Raw genomic sequence first — 25,016 nt, 5'->3', positions numbered from 1 at the left:
GCTCCCCAAAGGGCCCCAGCTCTTTCCTCCTCTCTTCTCACCTTGTTGTCACCCACAACGTGGCGAGTAAGGGGCATGCTTCGCTCTGTTTGTGTTGCAACTCTTTTAGCCCCACTACTTGGTGGGTCCTGAGTTCTTGTCCTGCATCTTGGAAGAATGAGGTACATAGACAAGTGGAGGGTGAACAAGGCGAAGAGCAGCTATACTGAGTGACAGAACAGCTCAGAGGGGACCTCCAGTGGGTAGGTCCTCTCTGTAGGTAGGGTGTCCTGATGAGTGTTCAGCTATCAGCAGAGAGGAGCCCCTGGGGTGGTGGGTAGCTCCTCTCTGCAGCTGGTCATCTGGGGGCCTCCTTGAGTATCCTTGAGTCCAGGGTTTTTATGGGTTTTCAGAGGGGAGGAAGTGCTGATTGGCTCATGGGAGGCCATGGGCAGGCAGGAAAAAGCACTGTAAGTTCCCATTTTGGTCTGTCAGCCCAGCCCCCAGCCTCCACCATCCCTGGCTTGAAGGTTGGATTTCACCAAGGACCTGCCCCTTTCCATGCAGGAGCCTGTCTGCCTCCTTCTGTCATCCACCGGAGCCCAGGCTGTTGGCATTGAGGGGCGCCTGCAGGCTGGCACCAAGCTGCCCTCGGCACTTCCCTCGGCCTCCCTCCCGCACTTGTTAGCACCCAAAGTTGGGAGGGGGCTGAGGCAGCAAGCCTGGCATGTCAGCATTGCTCCAAGCATGTGCATGCCTGGCTGGGTTGCAACAGTGCCCAGGCTCAGCCTCAGCTTTTCTCCAAGATCAGAGCAGGTGCTGGAGCAAGGCGAAGCTAGGTAGTGGGAGCAGGCATTTCTGAGTGGTGGGGGCAGGGAGTTTCCTGGACCCTCAAAAGCGCAGAAACGCATGGGCCCACAGCTGTGACCAGGGCCCAAGGGCCCAGGGATGCCTGGGTCTGGAGCCACAGCTTGGTGGCCGCAGCTGTGCCCAAGGAGCAGAAGGCTCTTGTCCTGCCAACTCAGAAGGGCATGGGGCTTCCACCTGTTCCCACCTCCCGGGCCTCCATGGAGTGCACGGCCCCAGTCACACATCCTCGACTGCAGGCAGCATCATGGCAGTGGCCATTCCAGATGGGCCGCCACTACCATCCAATCGAGCAGCGCTCAAAACCAGAAGAGGTTCAGAGAGCTGCATTTCACAATGTGGCAGGCAGTGTTTATGAATAAAAATGGAAGCGAGGTACAGAAACAGCTTGACTGATGACAGCTTGGCCTTTGCTTCATTGGAACATGGTCCAATCAGTTCGACACTTGTAACTAACTGAAGCGCAGCTGCTATAATTGGCTAATACTCAGCTATTTGTAAAATAAATAAATAAATAAATACTTCTAAGATAGGTTTTCAGTTAGTATCTACTAAGTTAGGCTGCAGTTGGTTACCAGTGAACTCAAAGTACAGAGATGTCCTCAGGCCAAATTTAATTAATACCACGTCTAGTCCAGTCATCTCTGGTTGAAGACAGAGTTACTCCATATAAACAACTGCTGACGTTCTATCTCTGTGGATTAATTATGGTGGCAGGGGATGTTCTCAAAGAAAGAGGGAAGTTGGCATACAATCACAGGGGAAAGCTAAAATATCATCTGACTCACCTCTTAGGCATTAGATAGGATCGTGCCTACAGTTTTTCCTTAATTATCAGTGATCTCTGGGTCAGTTAGCCAAGCTCATAATTCTTATTTGGAGCCTCCTTATCTTCCCCCCGTTCTCAACTTTCAAATTCCCCAAGCGGGTTACTAACAACAGGGCCAAGTTGGCAAAGCGTTGGGAGTTGTTTAGAGAGCTTCGTGGATGTAGACCTGAGTGTATTTCAAAGAGAGCTTCAATGCCTAGTTTATAGTAGAAACCTGAAGATAGTTTCTAAAGGGCATTCTGTGATTTTACATGGGTCTCTGAGATTTAGGGGGAGAGGAGGTCTCTGATACTCTTCCTTAAATGGCTTCAGTGTCTTGTGATTGGTCCTTTTAACCTTGCATTGAGTTTCAGTTTCCCCATCTGCAAAATGGGGATGATGAGCATGAGAGCTCACTGTATTGCTACAGTCATAGATATGAAAATGTTTCATGGTCGTTAACCACCTGTATTGTACCCACTCTGTGCCATAAGTGCTTTACAAATAAGAACTCGTCCAATGCTCACCGTAGTCCTGTTAGGAGGTAGTAGTACTCTCATTTTGCAGTTGAAGAAACATGCAAAGTAACTTGTCATGTAGCTAAATTGAGAGTCAAGGTTTAAACCCAGGCAGAGCTCTTAGCCATGCTTACCTGCCGTGCCTCCCCAGTACCTTCTTAGAAGGAGCAGTGTTACTCTCTCCAGATGTCAGTTCTCTGTAGTTCTAAGAGGTTCTTGCAGCCCTACCTACTAAGCTGTTCTCTCTGTTGCTTCTGCTTCTCGTAGATTGACGACACTGGCACATTTCAAGTAATTGTGGTTCCCTCAGGGACCGACTACATACCAGCATTAGAGAGACTCCAGCGGTGCACTTTCTGCTATGGTAAGACCCACAGAGAGAAAATAATTTGGTCAGGCTTATTAAGCATGTTGAGTCACCATTGGCAGGGGCAACTGGAACTTGTCAGCGGGGATACTTATGGCCTTGGGAGGACCTCTCTAGGGCTCTGGGCACACCCTGCCACATTCTTCTTCCGCAGATGAATCCTCTCAGCTCAGTAAGTATCATCTCCTCCTGTATATCCCAGCAAAAGAGTTACACTCCAGGCCTTTCCACATAGTGCAGCTTACAGGAAACAGTAATGATTCTTAGAAAAACTTAGCCTATTTCATTGCCAAGTTTTATGCTATAAAGTGTATTTATGTGTTTTCTAAATCTTGAAATGTTCACAGCACCAAAGAAATGCTTGAAAGCAATTCAGCACCCTCCTACCTACTTGGGGAAATTTTATAGTACACTCAAAGTGGAAAATAGCAGAAATGCATGCATTTCTCATTGAAAAGAGGCTTCATAGACTCCCAAATATTAAGCATCAGAAAAATTTGCAGCGTTGATTTATTTGTAATGTTTTATACATAATGTATAGGTCTAACTAGAAAACTGGACTCTTACCTTCCATTTGAGTGTTCTAATAATTACGAAGACAGTGGAAGCCACTGGGATCGTTGGTGACTGTAATCGCTGAGGGATATAAAGCATTCTATAGGCCATGGACTATTCTAATTCATGTAATATCAGTGATGGTGATAATGACAGTTAATACTTAAACTATTGTGCTTATGTTCCAAGCACTGTTTTAATCACTTTAAAGGAATTATGTCATTCTGTCTTTATAATCACCCTAAAACATTTGAACTACTATGAGTTCCATTTTGCAGATGAGGAAAATAAAGCTTAGAGAGAGAGAACAGTTTGCTCAAGGCTCTGCAGCCATGTCAAACCCAAAAAGGCTGACTCTAAACCATCTGCAGTTTATGGAAAACAGATGTCTCATTCTTCTGCTCCCCAGACCTCTCCATTTGAGCCTGTAGAAAATGCTTGATTTTTCTCTTTCTTTGCATGTATCCGCGAGGTGCAAATGCCTGCCATGTAAATGACCTAAATGAGGAAAGTAGTAACCCTGAGGGAGAAGTAGGGTTTCCGGTCTTCTAACAACCCCTCTTCTTTCTGTCTTCCCCTCTGCTCTCCTCTAATAACATTTCCCCTTTCCCTCTCTTTCTCTTGACTGCACAGAATTGATTCAGGCACTGGCAATCTGACTCAAAGCAATTAAAGTGCATTACATACTGTGGGAGATACGTTCCACCCTGTGTATTCTCAGTTGCTCTTTCAAACATGTCAGTTACAACAGTGTGCTGGTACGTCGTATAGTCAGAAGTTGCACGTGTGAAACTGGGGATAGATTTTGGCTTCATTTCTTGGCTTAAACCCTTGTTTTGTCTCTTAGGCACATAATAAAATATATTTTGGCTGTTTCCTGCAATTAAAAATCCTACAAAACTGAGCAAATGGGCAGCCTGCTGTCCCTGATTTTAGAAACTGCTTTGCACACAGGTGACTGTTCTATCATTTGACCGTTTTACAGGGCCATAAAATTTTAGTAAATTTCAGTAAGGGAGCCATAACTTATCCAAAGTCACATCTTTATTGAGTCCATGAACAAGACTGAAGTGAGAATTTTGTTACATTATCCCCTAGGATCAGCGCTCTGGCTATTAATCTTTCATCTAATAGTTTTTATTTGTGGCCCCTTCCTGTATATCTAGTACCAGCTGTCCGTACTCATGTTGCTCCATTGCTCTTTCTTATCTTTGGTTTTTAAAGAGGCTACTTTTATACTCAACCATCAACTATTACTAGGATTACAAAATTTCAGTCCTAAAAAGGGTCTCTAGGTGAGTCTGGCCCTACCACCTAATTTTGCAGAACTATGCTGAATTGAGGCCCAGTGGTGACTTGGCTAGGGGCACACAGCTTGTTCCTGAAACAAGACCAAAACCCAAGCACCCCAGCTCTCAGGCCAGTGGGCCTCCCCATGGCTATACCACCTGGCCTCATCTCTAACAATAAAACACTGACTTCATATATAGAAACTTCTAGAAATACTGGCGTGTCCTTTGCCAGACTTATTTTCCTCTCCTGGCCACAGTTTCTTCTGTAAAATTACAAGATTAAATGACCTCTAAGATCCTTTCATTTCCATTTTTTTATTCCTCTGAATATTCATTGTGGTCATATTCAGTAAAATCCCCTCTGTTTTTATTACTATGCATTCTTTTGTTAAATGAGATATGCATGTTTATAAAATGATCTCATTTAGGAAAGGCCATGAATATCCAGTATTCATGTAACAAACGTGTATTGAGTTTTCAACTAATGAGCACTATGGAGATGCAAAGATGAGCTTTGTCCTTCAGGATCACTCATAGATAGACACTGAGTTATAAACTTACTTAAATTGAAATAAAAGATTGCTTTTTTCACTTTTACTTTTATAGCACTTCTTCATAGTAGAACAATCTGAGCATAGCGATAAGGGCCATTGGTGTAACCTGTATATTTAAGATCTAGAGTGATCAGTCACTGTTATGTTGTGATACAGCATACCCTTGCATGCATGAGATAAACTGTCCACTTAAAGTGTTACAAACTTGAGACACAGCCAAGATTAAACCTCTCTGAAAACAGCCTAATCTTTAAAAGTCTGATAGCATTAGCAAATGGAGTCCAAGACACAGGCTGGGTATAAAAGCTGTGCTTTTGGGAGACAGATGCAAACCATGTACTAAGAAATGTTCCTGTTACTGATATTATTTAGTCACTATTTTAACATCAAAGACTATCCAGTTTCCAGATGTCAAAATATTTGAGATGCTATCGTCCCTTTTCTGTCTATTTCTACTTAGTAACCCAAAATGACTTTCGGTTAACAGATGTATGCAAGCCAGATGCTTCTTGTGACCAAGCCAGACCACCCCCTGTGCAGTCTTACATAGATGCTGCTTTCCTTCTGGATGGCTCCCGGAACATGGGAAGTGCCGAATTTGAAGACATCAGAGCCTTCCTGGGAACACTATTAGATTACTTTGAAATCACCCCAGAGCCGGAGACTTCTGTCACTGGAGACCGGGTGGCCCTATTGAGCCATGCTCCCCGTGACTTTCTACCCAACACTCAGAAGAGCCCAGTTAGAGCTGAGTTCAATCTTACCACCTACAGCAGTAAGCGCCTCATGAAGAGGCACGTGAATGAGTCAGTTAAACAACTAAATGGAGATGCTTTTATTGGTCATGCCTTACAGTGGACTCTGGACAACGTCTTTTTAAGTACACCTAATCTGAGAAAAAACAAAGTCATATTTGTGATATCTGCTGGGGAAACCAGCCATTTAGATGGGGAAATCTTAAAGAAGGAATCCTTGCGAGCCAAATGTCAGGGGTATGCCCTGTTTGTGTTTTCCCTTGGCCCTACTTGGGATGATAAGGAGCTGGAGGATCTCGCCAGTCACCCTTTGGATCACCACCTGGTTCAACTTGGCCGAATTCATAAACCTGACCACAGTTATGGTGTGAAGTTTGTGAAATCCTTTATAAACTCAATCAGGCGTAAGTCATAAAATCTTCTTCTCTGCACATTAAGAATGTACTTGGTATTCCTTAAAAAAAAAAAAAATGGTTGATGAGCTAACATGGATTCTTGGAAACCTCTTGTCTGTCTTCAGGGACACTTCAGGGTCAGAAAGGAAAATATATAATGACGGATGGTAAAAGGGAGGAAATCTGATTCCTACGCTTTTAGTTTTCTGGCCTTTTTTTTTTTTTTTTTTTTTTTTTTTTTTTATGCCTCTGGTTCCTATGGAGAAGCAATCACAACAAGCAGCTGTCTTCTGAAGCAGTGCAGTCCGGGGGTGTGAAGTCACAGCCCGGACTTTAACTACAAAGTAGAAATCCTTGCCATGTAACCTTAGCACACTCTGCTTTGATGGAAAGTTTCATCTGTAAAGTCACCAAAAAAGAGAGCCAGAGAAAAATTAAACAGTTCTTGGCTTTTCTTTCACAAGTTCCTGAGGCAGAGTTTGAAGTGTTAGGAGATTTTACCTGTCAGAATAAAAAATACGGCCTTGCAAAACTTTCTTAGCCTTGTTAATGGCTCTTTTTATGATGCCAGTAATTAGTGTAACTGGTGCCCAATAAAAAGTAAACACGGGCTGCATTTCTTAGAGTAATCCATTTTGGAATGAAATCCATATGCAATCCATTTTGAATGCAACAGGATGGATAAAAAGCTGTATTCTAATATGATTCTGAAGGGTGAAAAGCACTTGGTAGCATTTGCAAATGTTTTCTTGGTAAATGATCCCTTGGAGTCCAGATAGAGAGAAATGAACACACAGGTAAAAGAGTATCCAGTGTAGCTCAAGTGGGGTCTTGATTGTGTCTCAAATGTGCCTCTGATATTACGTAGCAAGCCCAGTTTTTTCGAGACACCGACTTATCAGTGTAGGGTGAGGTCTAAGGAGCATTGGAGATTATTGTTGGGGCTGATAGTATATCCTCTACTATTCAAACTGACTCTAGGACCAGTAGTACCAGTGCCGCTTGGGAGCTTGTTAGAATGTAGAATCTTGGGACCCAACCCAATCATTCTGAACCAGAATCTGCATTTTATAAAGATCCCCAGGTGACTGATATGTATCTTATGGCTTGAGAAACACTTGGATGGGAACAGAAAGCTCCCAGAATGAAATTTACATGGATATATTCTGGAATAGAAACAAGAAAGAAGAGCTGAGGGGGGAAAAATGGGGGAAAACTGGGGATGGGGTCATTCTGAATGAAGAAAGATATCATAAGGCATTTGTAGGGGTAAAATAAAAGTAAACCTCGAAAGACTGATAAACTTGTAAAGAAGCTCTCGTGGCTCACGCCTGTAATCCCAGCACTTTGGGAGGCCTAGGCGGGTGGATCACGAGGTCAAGAGATCGAGACCATCCTGGTCAACATGGTGAAACCCCGTCTCTACTAAAACTACAAAAAATTAGCTGGGCATGGTGGTGCATGCCTGTAATCCCAGCTACTCAGGAGGCTGAGGCAGGAGAATTGCCTGAACCCGGGAGGCGGAGGTTGCGGTGAGCCGAGATCGTGCCATTGCATTCCAGCCTGGGTAACAAGAGCGAAACTCCGCCTCAAAAACAAAAAAAAAAAAAAAAAAAGAAAAAAAAAAAAAAGAAGCTCTCATAAGGCAAGAAGTTGGAAGAAGTCTTAAAATGGAATTTCCTTCCCTATTCCCCCAAAATTCGTGGCAGTGTTCCATGAGTAATTAGTCAAATTATGTTATTAGATAAAAGGCACCACTTATCCCCCCAACTGAGGAAAGGTAAAAAGATGTTTTAAGAAAAAAGTACTTAGGGAACATGAGAGATGCATAAAGTGCTTTGGGAAAACTATAACCTTGATGAAATTATACCCCATTCTTCTAGAACTTAGATATCTATAAATCTGCAATCTTTAAAATGTAACTATAAAAGTACAAGTCAAGATAAACTTTGCATAATCACGTTCAAGTCTACATGCTTACTTCCATAGCAGGCCCACAGACTTGCAGTAATGCGTTCAACATTAACATATATTTACTAGGGAGCTGCTCTGAGCCACTCACTGTTCTGATGCTGGATATCAAGGAGCGACTGAAACAGTCTTGGTTACTGACTGCCCTTCTGGGTCTTCTGGTCTTGCTCCCTTGCTTTGTGGCTCTTATTTAAATATACTGCTGTAATAGAGTTGGCTGTCAAGCACGGTCCACATCAAAATCAACACGTTTTCTAAGAGAAAACTACTGACAAACCGTCTGATATTTAACACAGATAAAATTTAAAAATCAGGTGCACAGTAAGGGTAGCATCACGGTCTTAGGCCATTCAGTGTAGCACGCACAGTCCTACCTACAACAGCAGCTCTGGAGACAGTTTGGATCGCAGTCCAGGACAAATCTGCTACTTAGGATGACCCTGGGTTACCAGGAAAAAATCTAGTTGTGTTTAGAAAATCTATTTAATTTAATACTTCAAAGAAATACATAATACATTTTTAAGAATTCCCATCAAAAATGGATTTTGAATGTTTACATGATATAAAAAGGCATGCTTTATTGTTATGAAAAATTCATTCGCCTCCAAATGAAATGAGCCACTAATGAACTGAACCTATGATGTTAGTGCTGATGTTACTGTTGTTAGTGTTTCAAAGACCACAAAGAAAATGTCTTTTTTCCTTTACATTTTTGATATTTCAAAGGAGCAAATAACTACCTTTGTTCATATCAATTAAAAGCCAGACCATTAGAACTAGCTCATGATACCTCCTTTAATGGTTGACCCAGTTTAGCAGCTAAGAGGATCTTATTGAAAAGTTAGTTGAATTCACCTATAAATTCAGAAGGGATGTGTTTTCTAAAGTCAGTTTTAAAGATTCCCCCGAGAAATCTGCTTTTATTTCATGTGACTACCTTAGTTGGTATTTTTCTTAATGACTACTTAAAACAGTAAAATGGCACTTTGTATACAGAGCAGATTGCAGTAATGTTAACAGTCATGAATACAAGACTCATCACAGACTTTTCTCTTTTAGGTGCAATCAACAAATATCCGCCACTAAACTTCAAAATAAAGTGCAATAGACTTAGCTCTACAGATCCAAAGCAACCCCCACGACAGTTCCGAAGGTATTGTCTGCTTAGTGTTACTTGATAAATGAAAATGCCCCCCACCTTTCTTATCTCTATTTTCCTCCTCTTCCTTTTCTTGCTTTTCTTCCTTCTTCATCATATTCAGACAAAAATCTCTTGCTACATGATATTAGAATATAATTTGAAGGAACAAGAGATAACTTTTTAAAATTAAATTTATTCACTTTATTTATTTACTTATTTAACTTTAGGTGCATACTATATCTGGCATTTCTCCCTATGTTCTCCCTCCCCCCCCCCCCCCCCCCCCCCCCCCCTCCCTTCCACCCCCCGCTGTCTCTCCCCTACCCCCCCAACTGTCCCCAGTGTGTGATGCTCCTCTCCCTGAGTCCATGTGTTCTCGTTGTTCAACACCTACCTGTGAGTGAGAACATATGGTGGTTGCTTTCTGTTCTTGTGTCAGCTTGCTGAGAATGATAGTTTCCAGATTCATCCAAGTCCCTACAAAGGACACGAACTCGTTTTTTATGGCTGCGTAGTATTCCATGGTGTATATGTACCACATTTTCTTTGTCCAGTCTATCACTGATGGGCATTTGGGTTGGTTCCAGGTCTTTGCTATTGTACACAGGGCTGCAATGAACATACGTGTGCATGTCTTTATAGTAGAATGATTTATAGTTCTTTGGGCATATACCCAGTAGTGGGATTGCTGGGTCAAATGGAATTTCTATTTCTAGATCCTTGAGAAATCACCACACTGTCTTCCACAATGGCTGAACTAACTTACACTCCCACCAACTGTGTAATAGTGTTCCTATTTCTGCACATCCTCTCCAGCATCTGTTGTCTCCAGATTTTTTAATGATTGCCATTCTAACTGGCATGAGGTGATATCTCAGTGTGGTTTTGATTTGCATTTCTCTAATGACCAGTGATGATGAGCATTTTTTCATATGTTCACTCGCCTCATATATGTCCTCTTTTGAAAAGTATCTGTTCATATCCTTTGCCCACTTTTGAATGGGGTTGTTTTTTTCTTGTATATCTGTTTTAGTTCTTTGTAGATTCTGGATATTAGCCCTTAGATCGGTAGATTGCAAAAATTTTTTCCCATTCTGTTGGTTGCCAATTCACTCTAATGATGGTTTCTTTTGCTGTACAGAAGCTCTGGAGTTTAATTAGATCCCATTTGTCTATCCTGGCTTTTATTGCCATTGCTTTTGGTGTTTTAGTCATGAAGGCTTTGCCTATGCCTATGTCCTGGATGGTTTTGCCTGCTTTTTCTTCTAGTGTTTTTATGGTGTTAGGTTTTATGTTTAAATCTTTGATCCAACTGGAGTTAATTTTAGTGTAAGGTGACAGGTTGGGGTCCAGTTTCTGCTTTCTGCACACTGCTATTCAGTTTTCCCAACACCATTTATTAAACATGGAGTCCTTTCCCCATTGCTTGTTTTTGCCAGGTTTGTCAAAGATCAGATGGTTGTAGATGTGTGATGTTTATTCTGGGGTCTCTGTTCTGTTCCATTGGTGTATGTCTCTGTTTTGGTACCAATACCATGCTGTTTTGATTACTGTAGCCTTGTGGTATAGTTTGAAGTCCAGCAGTGTGATGCCTCTGCCTTTTTCTTTTTGCTTAGGATTGTCTTGGCTATGCAGGGTCTTTTGTGATTCCATATGAAGTTTAAAGTGTTTTTTTCCAGTTCTGCGAAGAAGGTCATTGGTGGCTTGATGAGGATAGCGTTGAATCTATAGATTACTTTGGGCAGCATGGTCATTTTCACGATATTGATTCTTCCTAACCATGAGCATGGAGTGTTTTTCCTACTGTTTGTGTCCTCTTATTTCATTGAGCAGTGGTTTGTAGTTCTCCTTGAAGAGGTCCTTTACATCCTTTGTTTGTTGTATTCCTAGGTATTTTATTCTCTTTGTAGCTATTGTGAATGGGAGTTCACTCCAGATTTGGCTCTCTGTTTGTCTGTTATTGGTATATAGGAATGCCTGTGATTTTTGCACATTGATTTGTATCCTGAGACTTTGCTGAAGTTGCTTTAAATGACCACATTGATCTGACAAACAAATTGCTTTTTAAAATAGAAAATCTAAGTGTTGAAATAAAACACCCAAACGGGACACCCTAATGACAGTGAGCATGCCTGATGACCACACTGTGGTTTCTAACTATATTTAAAAGGAACCAGAGTTTCTTAGAGAAAGTCCTAATTTTAGACTGCAGCTGGAAAAATTGCTATGCCAAAAAGCAAGAAAATCATTAAAAACCATCTTTTCAAAAGAACAAAGGAATCATCTTGATGGGATTCCCACTGGCCTAATTTTGAGTCAGTTAAACAGTAGACAGTATACATATAATGAATTGTAACACTTTGAATTTTTAAAAGCCACAAGTCTATATAGATACCCCCAAAAATAAAGGAAGAGAGAAAAGGTGGTTTTTTATACAACAATGCTAGCTAATAAATGTATAAGGAATGGAAGAATTAGAAAATCACCAGTTTGTGGTTAACAATGTAAAAACAATGTTAATAACAAATATAATAACTGATTATTATAGGGTGCCGAAACAATGTGTTGTTGAGGAACATGAGGTTGTTGAAGAACAGGCTGTTTAAACAGTCTCACAGAACTACTCGCATGCTAGTTACTAATTACAAACAGGAAAATGTGCCTTTACATGGGGAGATCTGGTGTTACGTGCCTCCCAAAGGGAAGCAGTGGGAGGTACACAACATTACCTACATGAACATCTTGCTGGACCTCAGATAGGATGTTCGATCCAAGCCTAATAATGCGTAAACCATTGGATGATTCCAGAATCTAGAATGTTTTTCAGAACACCTTGCCTACACTGTTTATAGGTTTCATAATCATGAAGAAGAGAGGGACATGGGGCACTGTTCTAGAATGGGAGACACTAATGAGACAAAATGGTCAAATGTAATTCTGTGAATCTTAATTCAATCTAAGATTGGAAAAAAACTAATAGAAATGACATTTGGGGAACAATCGGGAAAATTTGAGTATGAACAACGTTGGATGATATTATGTGAATATCCTTGTATGTGATAATAGTATCATGTTTTTATAGGAGAATGTCTTTGTTCTTGAGATAGGTATGCTGACATACTTAAGAGTAACATGTATGATGTGGGCTGCAGCCTGCCTTCTGATGGTTTTCCTAAAGGGAAGTAGGATAGGGTATGTGTGTGTGAATATACCTGTGCATTATATACACATACACATAGAGTAGCAAGATAGTAACAGTTAGAGAATATAGGTGAACGATACACAGGTATTTATGGTTCTGCTCATTTTAATTTTCTTTGAATTTCACAATTTAAAACAAAACTTGTAAAACTTAGTGAAAGAGTAAACAGAGTACTAAATGTGTCTGAAGGATAATGAACTATAAAAAATGCTGAAATAGAACGCAGAGATGATCAAGAGTTTTAGAGACAAAATGAAATGGAAAGATCTAACCTGCATCTAATTGGAATTCTGGAAAGATAAGATAGAAATAATGAGAGTCAATATTCAAAGACATAAAGAGATGATCATTTTCTAGAACTTACAAATGACATGAATTCACAGATGAAGAAAAAAGATATAACAGGCAAGATAAATAGAAAGCAGCAGTTGGACACAGTATGGGTAAATACAGGACACCAAGACAAAACTTAAAAACAGCCAAAAAGGCCAGATCATCTACAAATAAATTACAGTTAGGCCGGTAGGTGATTTATCATTTATAACAGTGAAAACACAAAACTATTGAATGAACTAGTGGAAGAAAATTTTGTCAACTTAGAAAAATTATCTTATGAGAATTTAGATTTTACAAAACAATAGTTTACTACAAAAAAAGTCTTTACTGAAGAAACTTCAAAAGCATGTCTTCAAGAAAAATAAAAAATGTCCACAGAAGGAGGGAATGAGATGCAAGAGGCAATAGTAAATAATATAATTTGTATTTACTTAAAACAAATTTTTTGTTATCTTTTTTTGTGAAACAGACTCTCACTCTGTCACCCAGGCAGGCATACAATGCCTGACCACAATGCAATTAAATTTGAAACTAATTACAATATTTTAAAAACTTAAACATTTTAAAGTCACCTTTCTAAATGATGGGACAAAAAATGATAGTGAAAACTTAAAAATACTTAGAATTGTATAACAATCAAAATGCTATATGTCAAAACTTGTAGGATGCACCAAAAGTCAAGATTTAGGAAATTTTATCATCTTAATTCTCATGTGAGGAAAGTTTTTTTTAATTCAAAAAGCTCATGAGCTAAGCATTGACCTGAAGGTGTTATATATTAAAAAAAAAAAAAAAAAAAAAAAAAAAAAAAAAAAAAAAAAAAGACTTTGTCCAAAGAAAGACATGTAAAGAGAACTTAATTTTTTTAAACATTAAGCTATAAAAGAGAATATCAACAAAGGCAAAAGTCAGTTCTTTCAAAACTTAAGAATGCGCATATGTATTTTATCTTTAGCACATATGAATATTACTTTTTAAAAATTAGAAATAAGTGAAATCAAATAGAAGTGTCTTTATTTCTCTGGTAAATTATTCTGTACAAACACACATATGCATTACCCAGGCACCAACCACAATCATACGTGCACCAGCACCTGGGACCCACACTTAAGCAGATAACTTTAGCAGTGTGCCTACTTTTATTGTGTGATGTGTGGTGATCAAGGCCAAGGAGACACTCCTAATGAAGAAGCCCCAGCTCTGTCACCTCTGAGAAGCCTCCACCGGAATCTCTTACTTACCTTGTCCAGGGGAACTGTCCAGCAGCAAATAACTCCTGAAGTCAAGCCTAAAACAAGGCCGTGAAGTCCAAGAAGAGCAGGGCTCCCCCTGCTGCAGGTATCTGGCAGCTTGGAAAAGGGACTTAGATGGGATGCCGAGCATGTGACTGTTGCCTAGGACAGCCTCTTTGGCATGGAGGGTTCATTAAAGCTGGTGTTAAAGTGGTGTTTTCACCAAGTCAGGCTAAGTGCTACAAGCTGGTTAGCTTGCACAGGGCCTGGGTGCTCAGCAGTGCACAGCACATGGAGTTTAGTGTTCTGCAGTCACTATTAATGTTATTTTTGAATTTGAGTTTTACAGTGAAGTCCAATGGGATAATAACATGTTGGGGAGTTGGTGATGGGGAGTCAGGGCCTGAAGCCTTGTTCACCTGCCAGTACACCTCCCTCCACTTCCCCAGGACTGGTTCTCACAGACCACTGTGTACCTTCCTGCTCCCTGGGGTTACCCCACCACATCCTCCCCTAGACTGAGAGGCTTAGGGGCAGTTACGCTCCCACAGTCTTGGCACAGGGAAGATAGCAGCCGTCCACCCCAGGCTGGCAGTGCCACAGTGCATTTGCCTTTTGCCTACCTACATCTAGGCACCCAGTACGTCCCAGCCAAGAGGCTACAACGCTCCTAGAGCAAGCTTGTCCAATCTGTGAACCACAGGCTCCATGAGGCTCAGGACAGCTTTGAATGTGGCCCAATACAAATTTGTAAATTTTCTTAAAACATGAGATTTATTTTTTTATTTTTATTTTTTAAAGCTCATCAGCTGTTGTTAGTGTTTGTGTATTTTATATGTGGCTCAAGGCAATTCTTCCAGTCACCCAGGGAAGCCAAAAGACTGGGCATCCCTGCTCCAGAGGATCACCCCTCTGCTGTAGGTTGGGATGGCCAGCCAAGGGAAGGGGATATGCCTGGCTCAACTTCTGGCTGTTGGGAGGAGAAACTCAACAGCTGGCCACACACCAAGTAAAGGGGATGGGGGAAGCAGATTGAATGGCAAATAGAAACCTTCATAGTAGATGGAGAGACTGCATAAGGAAGAAAGCTTTGTTCCCTGCTTTTATTGCATTTTGCCTTTGGCTCTCCACGTATGTAGCCAGCCATCACTGCTACAAGGACACACGTGGGAGCCAACCTACGCAATTAAAAGGCATATTTGATAGCTTTCTGTTTGCAGAGAAATATAAGTGGGAGGAGGGGCACTCCAGTGCTTTTGGACAAGAAGTTTCTTCCTCTTTTGCCACACTGCCCCAGATAAACCGAGTGCTCAGCTTCTCCTATGCATGTGAAATGTCAGCAAATGGCTGGGGCATCAGGGAATTGAGATGGGAAATCCATACCACTGTCTGTGAATTCCCCAGGCTGCCTCTAAGTGACCAAGGACTCTAATCAAAAGTTATGAGCCACACAGCTGCTTCTGAAACTCCCTGTCTGAGCCATTCAAGAGAAGTGAGGCAGAATTGAACACACAGGATTGATGGAGATGAGAATACCTGCTAGGCAAGAGGTCTGGGCATAAAGACGACTATCAATTCCTCAGAATGACTTGCATAGGAATTAGGCCATTCTGCTGTGAGATTACGAGAAATACATGTAGAAGCTGGTGCTTATCAGATAGAAAAGGAAGGAGCTGAATCAAACCACAAGCTACCAAGGAGACAGATGGCCCATGAGGGTGCAAGAGCAGAGCAGCCTCTTTGTATAAGCACTTAGATCTCCTCAGAAACAATAAAGGCAGAAAACCACCTGTTTATTGCTTCATCCAGCCAACGAAGAACCTGTGCCAGACTTTAAAGCACTGATGGGCCAGAGCCAGAACAACTGAATTGTAAAAATGGACACAATCACTAATGTCATATGAATAATACATCTGTTATAATTCTGCTTTCCAAAGTAGTTTTCGAGACACACAAAATGTAAAAGAATTCTAGAAATAATAATCTTGCCTGCATTTTCTACTCCAGTGCATCAAGTCAACTGGTAAATGCAGCATGGCTGACTCTTGAATACCTGCATAGATGGAGGAATCTGATGGTAGAGAACTACAATTAGTCCCACCTCACCTTATCTAGAATTTGTCACATCTGTCTTTCCACAAACTTTACTGGAGTTGAACACAAGTTGCAAAATAGATGATTTCATTCTTCTTTGTCTTGACAACCTACTGTGGGAGTTACATAGTAAAGAATTATTTGAACAATACAGAGTAGGATAAAGAGAAACAAAATCTTATAATTCCCAAACTGAGTAATCAAATGATTCTTATTAAATGATTATTGCTGGGCATGGTTGCTCACGCCTGTAATCCTAGCACTTTGGGAGGCTGAGGCAGGCAGATCTCGAGGTCAGGAGTTCGAGACCAGCTTAGCCAACGTGGTGAAACCTCGTCTCTACTAAAAAAACAAAAAATTAGGTGTGGTGGTGGGCTTTACCTGTAATCCCAGCTACTCGGGAGGCTGAGGCAGGAGAATAGCTTGAACCCGGGAGGTGGAGGTTGGAGGTTGCAGTGAGCTGATATTACACCACTACACTCCAGCCTGGGCAACAGAGCAAGACCCTGTCTCAAAAAAAGGATTTCAAGTACAGACTCCTATATATAACACAGTGAAAAATGGAAATTCAAATATATGGTATTAATATTCAACTTTTTGAGAATAAAAATATTTGAGAAGGGAAAAAAGATAGCAATATCCTGCTATGCAAGCACTTACTAATTTAACAATTTTTTTCTTAACAAAGATGGGGAGGAAGATGACAGTAACTAAACCTGCCATAAGAGAAAACAAAGGACCCGGTGGAAAAGAGGGGAGGTGTGAAGGGCATGGGGAAGAGACCAGTAAAGATAAGACCATGAAAACAGCGTGCTTCAGATTCAAAAGAATGCCCTTCCCATGATCAGTGGAGTCATGCTCTATGCATACAGTTATCACTTTGGGGAATTTGAGTGTACAATGCTCAGTCTGGAAGAAAATAAGGAAATGTTATGAAGGAGGGATAGGGGGCTCACCCCTGTAATCCCAGCACTTTGGGAGGTCAAGGCAAGAAGACTGCTTGAGCTCAGGAGTTCAAGACCAGCCTGGGCAACATAATGAGACCCCAGCTCTCCAAAAATAAAACAATTAGGTGTGGAGGAACACATCTGTAGTCCCAGCTATTCGGGAGGCTGAGGCAGGAAGATCAGGAGATCAGGACTGCAGTTAGCTATGACAGCAACACTCCACTCCAGCCTGGGTGACAGTGAGACCCTGTCTCAAAAATGTGTGTGTGTGTGTGTGTGTGTGTGTGTGTGTGTACATATGTACACATATATACATAATGGGAAGAGCAAAAATGAAGGGATGTGTGAGAAAATTCTATTTGCAGTAAAATTTAGCCATGGCTGCTGCTGTTGGTAGATGTGTTTGTTGATCAACTTATTACATCTCTGATGGCACTGATGGAAGTGAACTGAGATATATGTTGGAATTTGAATTTCAGAAGCCCAGACATACAGTATATAATGCATGGAGGCTTTGGAGTCTATGTGACATGAATGGCATGGTTTTCTTTGTTGTTTTAATGTTTATTTCCACTTATCTCTCTTTATAGGTGAAAGAAAGAGAGTATGTTTTTATGTGTGTCTGTGAGAGAGGTGAAATAACTTTAAATTTGTTCTATCTCTTTCACTATACTCATTTTCTAAATACTGATTTTTTTCAGAGGTCAGATTTTACCGCTGATAAAAATAAGAAATGGACACTAATGTATATTGCCACTGTTTTGATTTCAACGTTTTGAAGTTCTCTTCGATCCTCCTGTATTAGTTTGCAATGCATTGCTATAAAGGAATAGCTGAGACTGGGTAATTTATAAAGAAAAGATGTTTATTTGGCTCACAGTTCTGCACACTGTACAGTCATGGCAGCAGAATCTAGTGAGGCCTCAGGAAGCTTTTACTCATGGTGGAAGATGAAGGGAGAGCAGGCACATCACATGGCAAGAGAAGGGAGCAAGAGAGAGGACAGGAGGTTCCAGGCTCTTTTAAACAACCAGCTCTCACATGAACTAAGAGCGAGAACTCACTCATAACCACAAGGACAGCACCAAGCTATTCATGAGGGATCCACCCCATGACTCAAACATCTCTCACTAGGCCCACCTCCAACACTGGAAGTCAATTTCAAACTGAGATTTGGAGGAGACAGACATCCAAATCATATCACTTCCCTTGACTGTAATTCAGCTAATTGCTCAAGTTTATCAGCATTGAGAAGTCTCTCTTGTTATACCACCAGCTTTCATGCAAATTCATCCTACAAATATTTATGAAGAGCCTGCTGTGTGCCAGGCTCTCATACATTAGCGGTCCTGCCTGCCTCAAGCCATCTGTATTCTGTAGTTCTATATCCATTTCCAGATGCTCCTGATAGTACATTTATCATCTTTCTTACTCCAAATATATTCATAGTTCTCCATAGTGTCCTGAATAAAAATCTAGTTCAATGGCAGTAACATTGAACTCGGTCTCAGAACAGCTGGGTTATAGTTCCAGCTCTGCCATTGACTTTACCTCTATGCATGTCAATTTCCTCGTCTGTATCCAACAGAGCACCATGGTAACTAGTCTAGTGGACTTTAGTTGTTGCTCACAACAGGAGTTATTTTTCATTCCCACTTTACACCTGAAGAAACAAGGGTCACTCTACTTAAGTCATTTGCCCAAAGCTGCTCAGCTAGGGGCTAGAATTTAAGAATGTTTTTGGATCCAAAGCTTTTTTCACAACATCCCTGTAAAATAAGATTGTCTGAAACAGCCCCCTTTGTGTACTGGCCAATACAGGAGCTACCCACTATGTGTGGTTATTTAATTAAAATTAAATTTCAGTTCCTCAGTCACACTGCATTTCAAGTACTCAAAAGCCACGTGTGGCTCACGGCTGCCATACAGGCAGTACAGATTCTAGGACACTCTTAGCATAGGTTTTTCGGACAGGTTCTAAGTTCTGGTTAGCACTTGGCTTCTATGATTCCCTGATTTCTCAACCCATCCTGAAAGCCCTTCCAGAGCCTGACTCCAGCTCCTTTACTGTCGGGTTACTCATGACTCCCAGCCAGGCTCTTTACGTGCCTGCCAGACTAGGCTCTATTTCTATGCCTACCATTGTATCTAACACAGTGCCTTCAATTAAGCAGGTAGTAAACATATGGATAGATGGACCTATGGAAGAAAGGAAGAGATGAAAGAAGGGAGTGGCATACATTCATGCTTTCATTAGACATACTTACTGAGTGACTGCTATGTGTTAAGCACTTTTAGGTTCCTGGGATTACTATAGTTAACAGACAAGGTCTCATGAACCTTCTTTCTGGTTGGGTGGAAGAGTGGGGAACAGATCATAAAGAGGTTTACAGGTGAATAAAAGTTCAGCTAGTGGACCAGCCATAGGTAGATCTGAATGGTACACATTCCATGAAGAAACTTTGCTGCTGAAATAACACTTTTGCATACTTTGATGAGATGTCTCATTTGTCAGCTTCTGATTTATGAGCCAGAATAAGTACCCAGTTTAGTAATTTTAAAATTACCCTGGAGGAAGGCTACAACAAGGAAATGGGTGTAACAATTTAGTAAGACAGATTAATATGTAGTCTATTAAAGCTGAAATGGCATTTATCTTCTGTGATGTTCTCTTTTGTTGTATAGCTTTGTTCCTGGACCACATAAAGCTACCCTGAAAGAAGATATATTACAGAAGGCAAAATTCTTTCAAGATAAAAAATATCTTTCAAGAGTAACAAGAAGTGGCAGAGATGATGCTATTCAAAATTTTATCAGAAACACCTCCCATATTTTTAAGAATGGAAAAAGGGTGACAAAAACTGCTCTTAAACGACACGGTAAAAGAAATGCTTGAACAACATAGCCTTAGGAAGCATGGTAAGACTCTGGACTTAAATAGTAACTAAATCTGCTGCCAGAACTCAAGCAACAGTTTGTAGGTTATCAGGTGACTTGACCTCCTGTATTCATTGGTATTGATTTATCTTGTTCATTTATTTGACCACTCCTGACAATTCTAGCACTCTAAGACTGATATATCCAAGAACTGTTTCATTAGAAGACAGAAGAATGAGAGAAGTGTTTTGAAAAGTCTAATGGAGACATAATTTGAAGGTAAAATTTTTATGATGTATGCGTATGTTTACATGGGTTTAATTCTTTTGTCTCTGTCCAGTTCATTTTCTGCATACTCATCCTCCTTTCCTAATTTAGTAATGTCTAATGTTCATCTATTTAACCAAAGTTATTTTTAAATGTTTTAAACCACTCCAAAATTTACCCTAGAAATGGATGCGGTTTATATATCATCTTTTTAAAAATTTGACCTTCCATGACTATTCCATTTAAACACACCACTGTGGGAGTTTGCTTGGACTGATGAGAAAGGGTAATTTTCTCCAGCTCTAAATCCTCCTAAACTCACTGAAAAAGTCATTAATTCCTACAGAACATAAACTACTGCTTTTGAGCTAGAAATTTTCTCTTCATTGTGAAGCTTACTGCCATTTTGAAGGAGCTTGAAGCCATTTTGATGGACTTCTAGTCTCTTTCCTCTTACAGTCATTTATTAATTTTCACTAATCCATATATTTAGACAAGGAAAGTCAAGACACAACTTGTCATAGATGAAGCTCTGAGTTACTTTTACCTATCAGGTAGCTGTTTAGTCAGTAATAGCACCAAAACATGACTGGCAGAGCTCTTAAAAACACCCTTAAATACACACCGAGTGTGGAAAAACATAAGAAAATTGTTGTTTTAATCTTCAAATTCATATGCAGTTGTAGAGATGCTAAAGAGATCAGAGTAAGTTAGAGTAGGAAAGGTTTTAGAAGTACCTGGTCTCTGGCAGCATGTTCTGATGGTTGTGTCCTCATCTGCATTTAATTTTTATTTTTATAATAGGCCTATTTTCAACAACACCCAATAACTATAGCATTATTTAATTTTAACACAATGTTCAGACCTTACATCAGTCTAAGGGCTGGCTCCACAGTTGGTAGCAATGACCCTGTTAGTCCAGAATATCCCTCTCTTTGGGAATGGAAAGAAGCCCTGCTTGGATGCATGGAGCAGATGGATACTGACACCAAGGACATTCAGATTTTCTTTCCTATACCTATTTTCATAAAACTTGGAAAGAAAATTTATCTGCGGTATTTTTTGTAAAACCACTTCTGCCATCCTTACTCAGGCAAATCCAAAGACAGTACCTAATGTCTTCAGAGGAGCAAGAAATTCAAAGAGTTAAATGTCACATTCATACTCAGGTAATAGAGAAAAATAAAACACATCAGGTTTGTTTAATCTATCTTAAGTGGTGCTTAGGGGTTCAGGAAAAATGTTTCCAGTACAGGAAATTAATGAGCAATATTTACGACATATTTTAATGAAAGGGATTTCTCTGGTTAACTTTTGAGTTAAGTACAAACTCTCTTTGCTAATTGTTGCAAAAACTATAAAGATGTATTTGTCTGTTTTTCTGCACTGGCAAGTAAAGAACATCAAACAAATATTCCCTTAGTGACAGATTATTTTTAGCATTTTGGGCCATCTTTTGAATTACTAATAGGTGAGAGCTCTAAGGCATGCTGCAAATGGAAGTTCTTTTCTAAAAATCCCTAATATTACTATTTTCCCTGATTTACCTCTTTCTCCTAAAAGTGGAAACAGCAAAAATTAAGTTGAATATAAATTTAATAAACCTATATTTAAAGCAGGAATCACATAAGCAGGATGCTTCTTTGTAAAGGAACTGCCTCCCATTATCTCTGCACTGAGCTATGAGTCAAACTTTTTTTTTAAGTAGAGGTTAAAAAGAGATGCAACTTAACACGGCATCAGATTGTAATACTTAGAATTTAACCAAGTAACTTTTTTTTTTCCCCCCAAAACTGGGGCTCTTTTGTGGGGCAAGGGGACAGAGAAGAATGGGTGGTAAGGGGAGAAAAGGTTATCTCTGTCAGCCCACTCCCTTTTTTTTCCTCAGCATTTCCCACATTTATCAGTCTTACAGCTTATCTAATGGCTCCAGGCTGAAGTCCAATCTCAGCATTACAGTTTATATTATCAAAAAAATTTTCCCAACCCCCTGCAGACTCTAAATCTGACTTAGTAGCTAGAAATCCTGTAAATATGGTCTTAGCAAACTTTAAGGGAAACAAAGGCAAGGCAACATGGCAATGCCAAATTTGCAATTTCTACTAATCCACTAAGCTATCAAGCCTAGTTAGACCATCACTCCTAACTTTGAGGTTGTTGAATGACTGGGCATTTTTTGTCAGTAAACAAATAACTCTGTAGTTCTGTTGTTTACCTGTCTAAAAACGAAGTACAGTTGGCTCTCTGTAGCTGTGGGTTTCACATCCATAAATTCAACCATGGATAAAAAATATTCAGAAAAAAAGGATGGTTGTGTCTGTACTGAACATGTACAGACTTTCTTCTTTTCATTCTCCAAACAATACAGTGTAACAACTATTTACATAGCATTTACATTGTATTAGGTATCACAAGTGACCTAGAAATAATTAAGTATATCAGAAGATGTGTGTAGACTATATGCAAATACAGCATCATTTTATATGAGACTAGCGCATCTGTGGCTTTTGGAATCCTTGGGAGGTCCTGGAACCAATACCCCAGAGATACCTAGGGATGATTGTACTGAATCATGAAACTAGATGTATACTTTGTAAACCATATGTACTGTAACTTAATTATATAATTATAAAACTAGAGAGTATTTCTAAGCAAGTAGGCTTTTCCTTTGGCTGAGATTATCTTTTCAATCTTTTGGTTTTATAGACTTATGTAACTAATTTTAAACTAAAATATTTTGAATATAATAAACCCTTCTACAAGTGGATGAGAATTAAATATGGAGAGAGTCTGTATGCAAATAGTAATCCATAACCTTAAAGGGGTTTATATTAGTGGAAAAGATCAATTTTGGCCTTTTAAAAATATAAACGTCTGGTGTATTTTTAACAACTTTAGTTTTCTTTTTCATGCATTCAAGTCTATAGTGGATAAAAGCAGGTTGTTGGGCCCAGTGTCAGAATTTATGGTACAGCCCATAAAACATAATAATGGCCAAGAGGAGGCACACTTGTATAACTAATCTGTTGGAAATCAATTCTACAGTGTTAAATAATAAGGCAAATTGTAAAACACACAAGCTATATAAGACAGAGCAGAAATGGCAAAATATTTTGAGCCCAGAAATTTGGACCTAACACCTAGTTTTGTCATTGATTCCTTGTGATATAGAGTCCATTTCTTCACCTTAGAACAAATGCTGCTAAAATGTATCATTTAAAAGCACCACGGAAAGCACAAACTCTTAGGATGCATGAATACTGACTGCTTTGAATAGCATTTTTAATAGCAAAAATGTGTTTATACTATAATAGCTTAAAACCATCTTTTCAACCATCTTTTTCAATACAAAATAAACATTCGTTTTCATATTTTACATTTCTCATCTCTGTAACATATACAATAAAAATCCCAGACATTATTGGCTGGCTGATTCTTGCAAGGAGATGCATAAGTAAACTAGTCAAGTACATCTTAACCATTTTGGATACGATTTAGTCATAAAACAGTAATATAGAGACATAATTCTGAAAATTAAGGAAATGAATCTGTTCTCTAGAAATGCCTTTTCTCTTGAGTTACAGTAGTATATTTATAACTTTATTACAATTTATACAAATCAGTAGGTTTTTATTTCCACACCTTCACAATCCCATCTCTAGAAGCAGTTACGATGAAGCCCTGCGTTGTCTGGAATGTGGCAACATCAGTGATGATGTCGTGATGTCCCACGGGCAGGGACTCTGGGCCCCTTCGAGGGGTGTCATCACTTGGTCCTACTTTCTGCTTATTCTGAATTTCCTGTTTGGTGATTAAAAGTCAGGGAGAAAGCCAGAAGTTAAAGTCTGTACCACATTCTTCCTCTCGCCAATAGTCGTGCTTCTGAGATGTTGGTGTTATATTTAAGTTAACACCTTTTGTAAAGTAGTCATGCTTTCACAAATACACTGAGCAAAACAAGTAAAGGACCCAAAATGACATTCTAGGGTCCTAGTCGTTGTAGTTCATGAGTAGCCACTTATAAATATGGAAAATTTATTTCAGGCCAATATTGTGTGCATATTAACTTTTGCCAACATCAAAAGAAAAAAGGCATAGAATACTAGCAGATGTTCTAGTACTTCTAAAGCTTAATATTCATCATGAAGGAAGCACACTTTCATTTATGGAGCACCTACTCTGGCCCAGGCACCAAAGGTATGTTTTCTTACTTGAAGTTTTTGCCTGAGTCAAGAATACAAACTTTATGGTCCCAACAGCCAGGTTTGAATCCCAGCTTTCTGTTTCCTAGCTGTGTGATCTTGAACAAGTTACTTAACTTCACTGTGCCTTTTTCATTTGTAAGAGGATAATAAAAGTGCTTCTTTACGATGTTATAAAGTACCTACTGGTCATTTGAGCTATTACTTATATGTACTTATTTTACCTTAATAAAAGTTAATTTTTTTAAATACAGAAAATTCAAGAAAAAATAAATTCAAAGTACTACTCTGGTGTGTCAAGTCATTTATCTTAATTCTGTTTACGATAGCCATGTTTATGCTTACAAAAGTTGAAAGAAATGAAAAGACTGTTGTACCTGGACAACTTCAGTGCCTTCAATTATTTTCCTGTAATAGGACACAGATGGGGAACTAGTACTTCCTGCAACAACATAGGACCTTTCTGGGTAAGCCAAGTCCCAAAACCTAGGGAAGAGGAAATAAATGATGACAATCTCTACAGGACAATGGGAGGAACTGATAATCATTGGCTTATCTTCATCAATGCATTGTAGAGGTTTTTGTAGAATAGCATACTATTGGTTACAAAGAAAGAATTAACAGCTGTCCTTATAAGATGATTTTAAACATTACAGT

At 39.7% G+C, this 25,016-nt stretch overlaps 2 protein-coding genes across 4 annotated transcripts in view; one reads left to right on the top strand and one right to left on the bottom strand.

The window, feature by feature from the left end:
• LOC116542179 (collagen alpha-6(VI) chain) overlaps positions 1-23,533 on the top strand; it is a 110,497-nt gene extending 86,964 nt beyond the window's left edge. Inside the window, exons 34-37 of the mRNA XM_032266957.1 lie at positions 2,440-2,536; positions 5,428-6,099; positions 9,121-9,214; positions 19,699-23,533. Of these exons, the coding sequence (XP_032122848.1) occupies positions 2,440-2,536; positions 5,428-6,099; positions 9,121-9,214; positions 19,699-19,909 (1,074 nt within the window). The 3' untranslated portion in view covers positions 19,910-23,533. The remainder of the gene's footprint in view (positions 1-2,439; positions 2,537-5,427; positions 6,100-9,120; positions 9,215-19,698) is intronic.
• The window catches only part of PIK3R4 (phosphoinositide-3-kinase regulatory subunit 4), a 73,582-nt gene continuing 71,981 nt past the window's right edge, over positions 23,416-25,016 (bottom strand). For 2 of the 3 annotated variants that reach the window (XM_032266987.1, XM_032266980.1), the window contains exons 20-21: positions 24,737-24,845; positions 23,419-23,958 (exon numbers count right to left, since the gene is read on the bottom strand). In XM_032266987.1, coding sequence (XP_032122878.1) covers positions 23,788-23,958; positions 24,737-24,845 — 280 coding nt within the window. In that variant the 3' untranslated portion in view covers positions 23,419-23,787. Of the gene's footprint in view, positions 23,959-24,736; positions 24,846-25,016 lie in introns of all 3 variants that reach the window. The other variant, XM_032266971.1, reaches the window with a different exon arrangement.

The sequence above is a fragment of the Sapajus apella genome, unplaced genomic scaffold (assembly GCF_009761245.1).
Source record: "Sapajus apella isolate SASKATOON/1434 unplaced genomic scaffold, GSC_monkey_1.0 scaffold4, whole genome shotgun sequence".
NCBI lineage: Eukaryota > Metazoa > Chordata > Mammalia > Primates > Cebidae > Sapajus > Sapajus apella.
The sequence above is the reverse complement of the archived record's forward strand: the minus strand, read 5'-3'. Positions and strand labels throughout refer to the sequence as shown.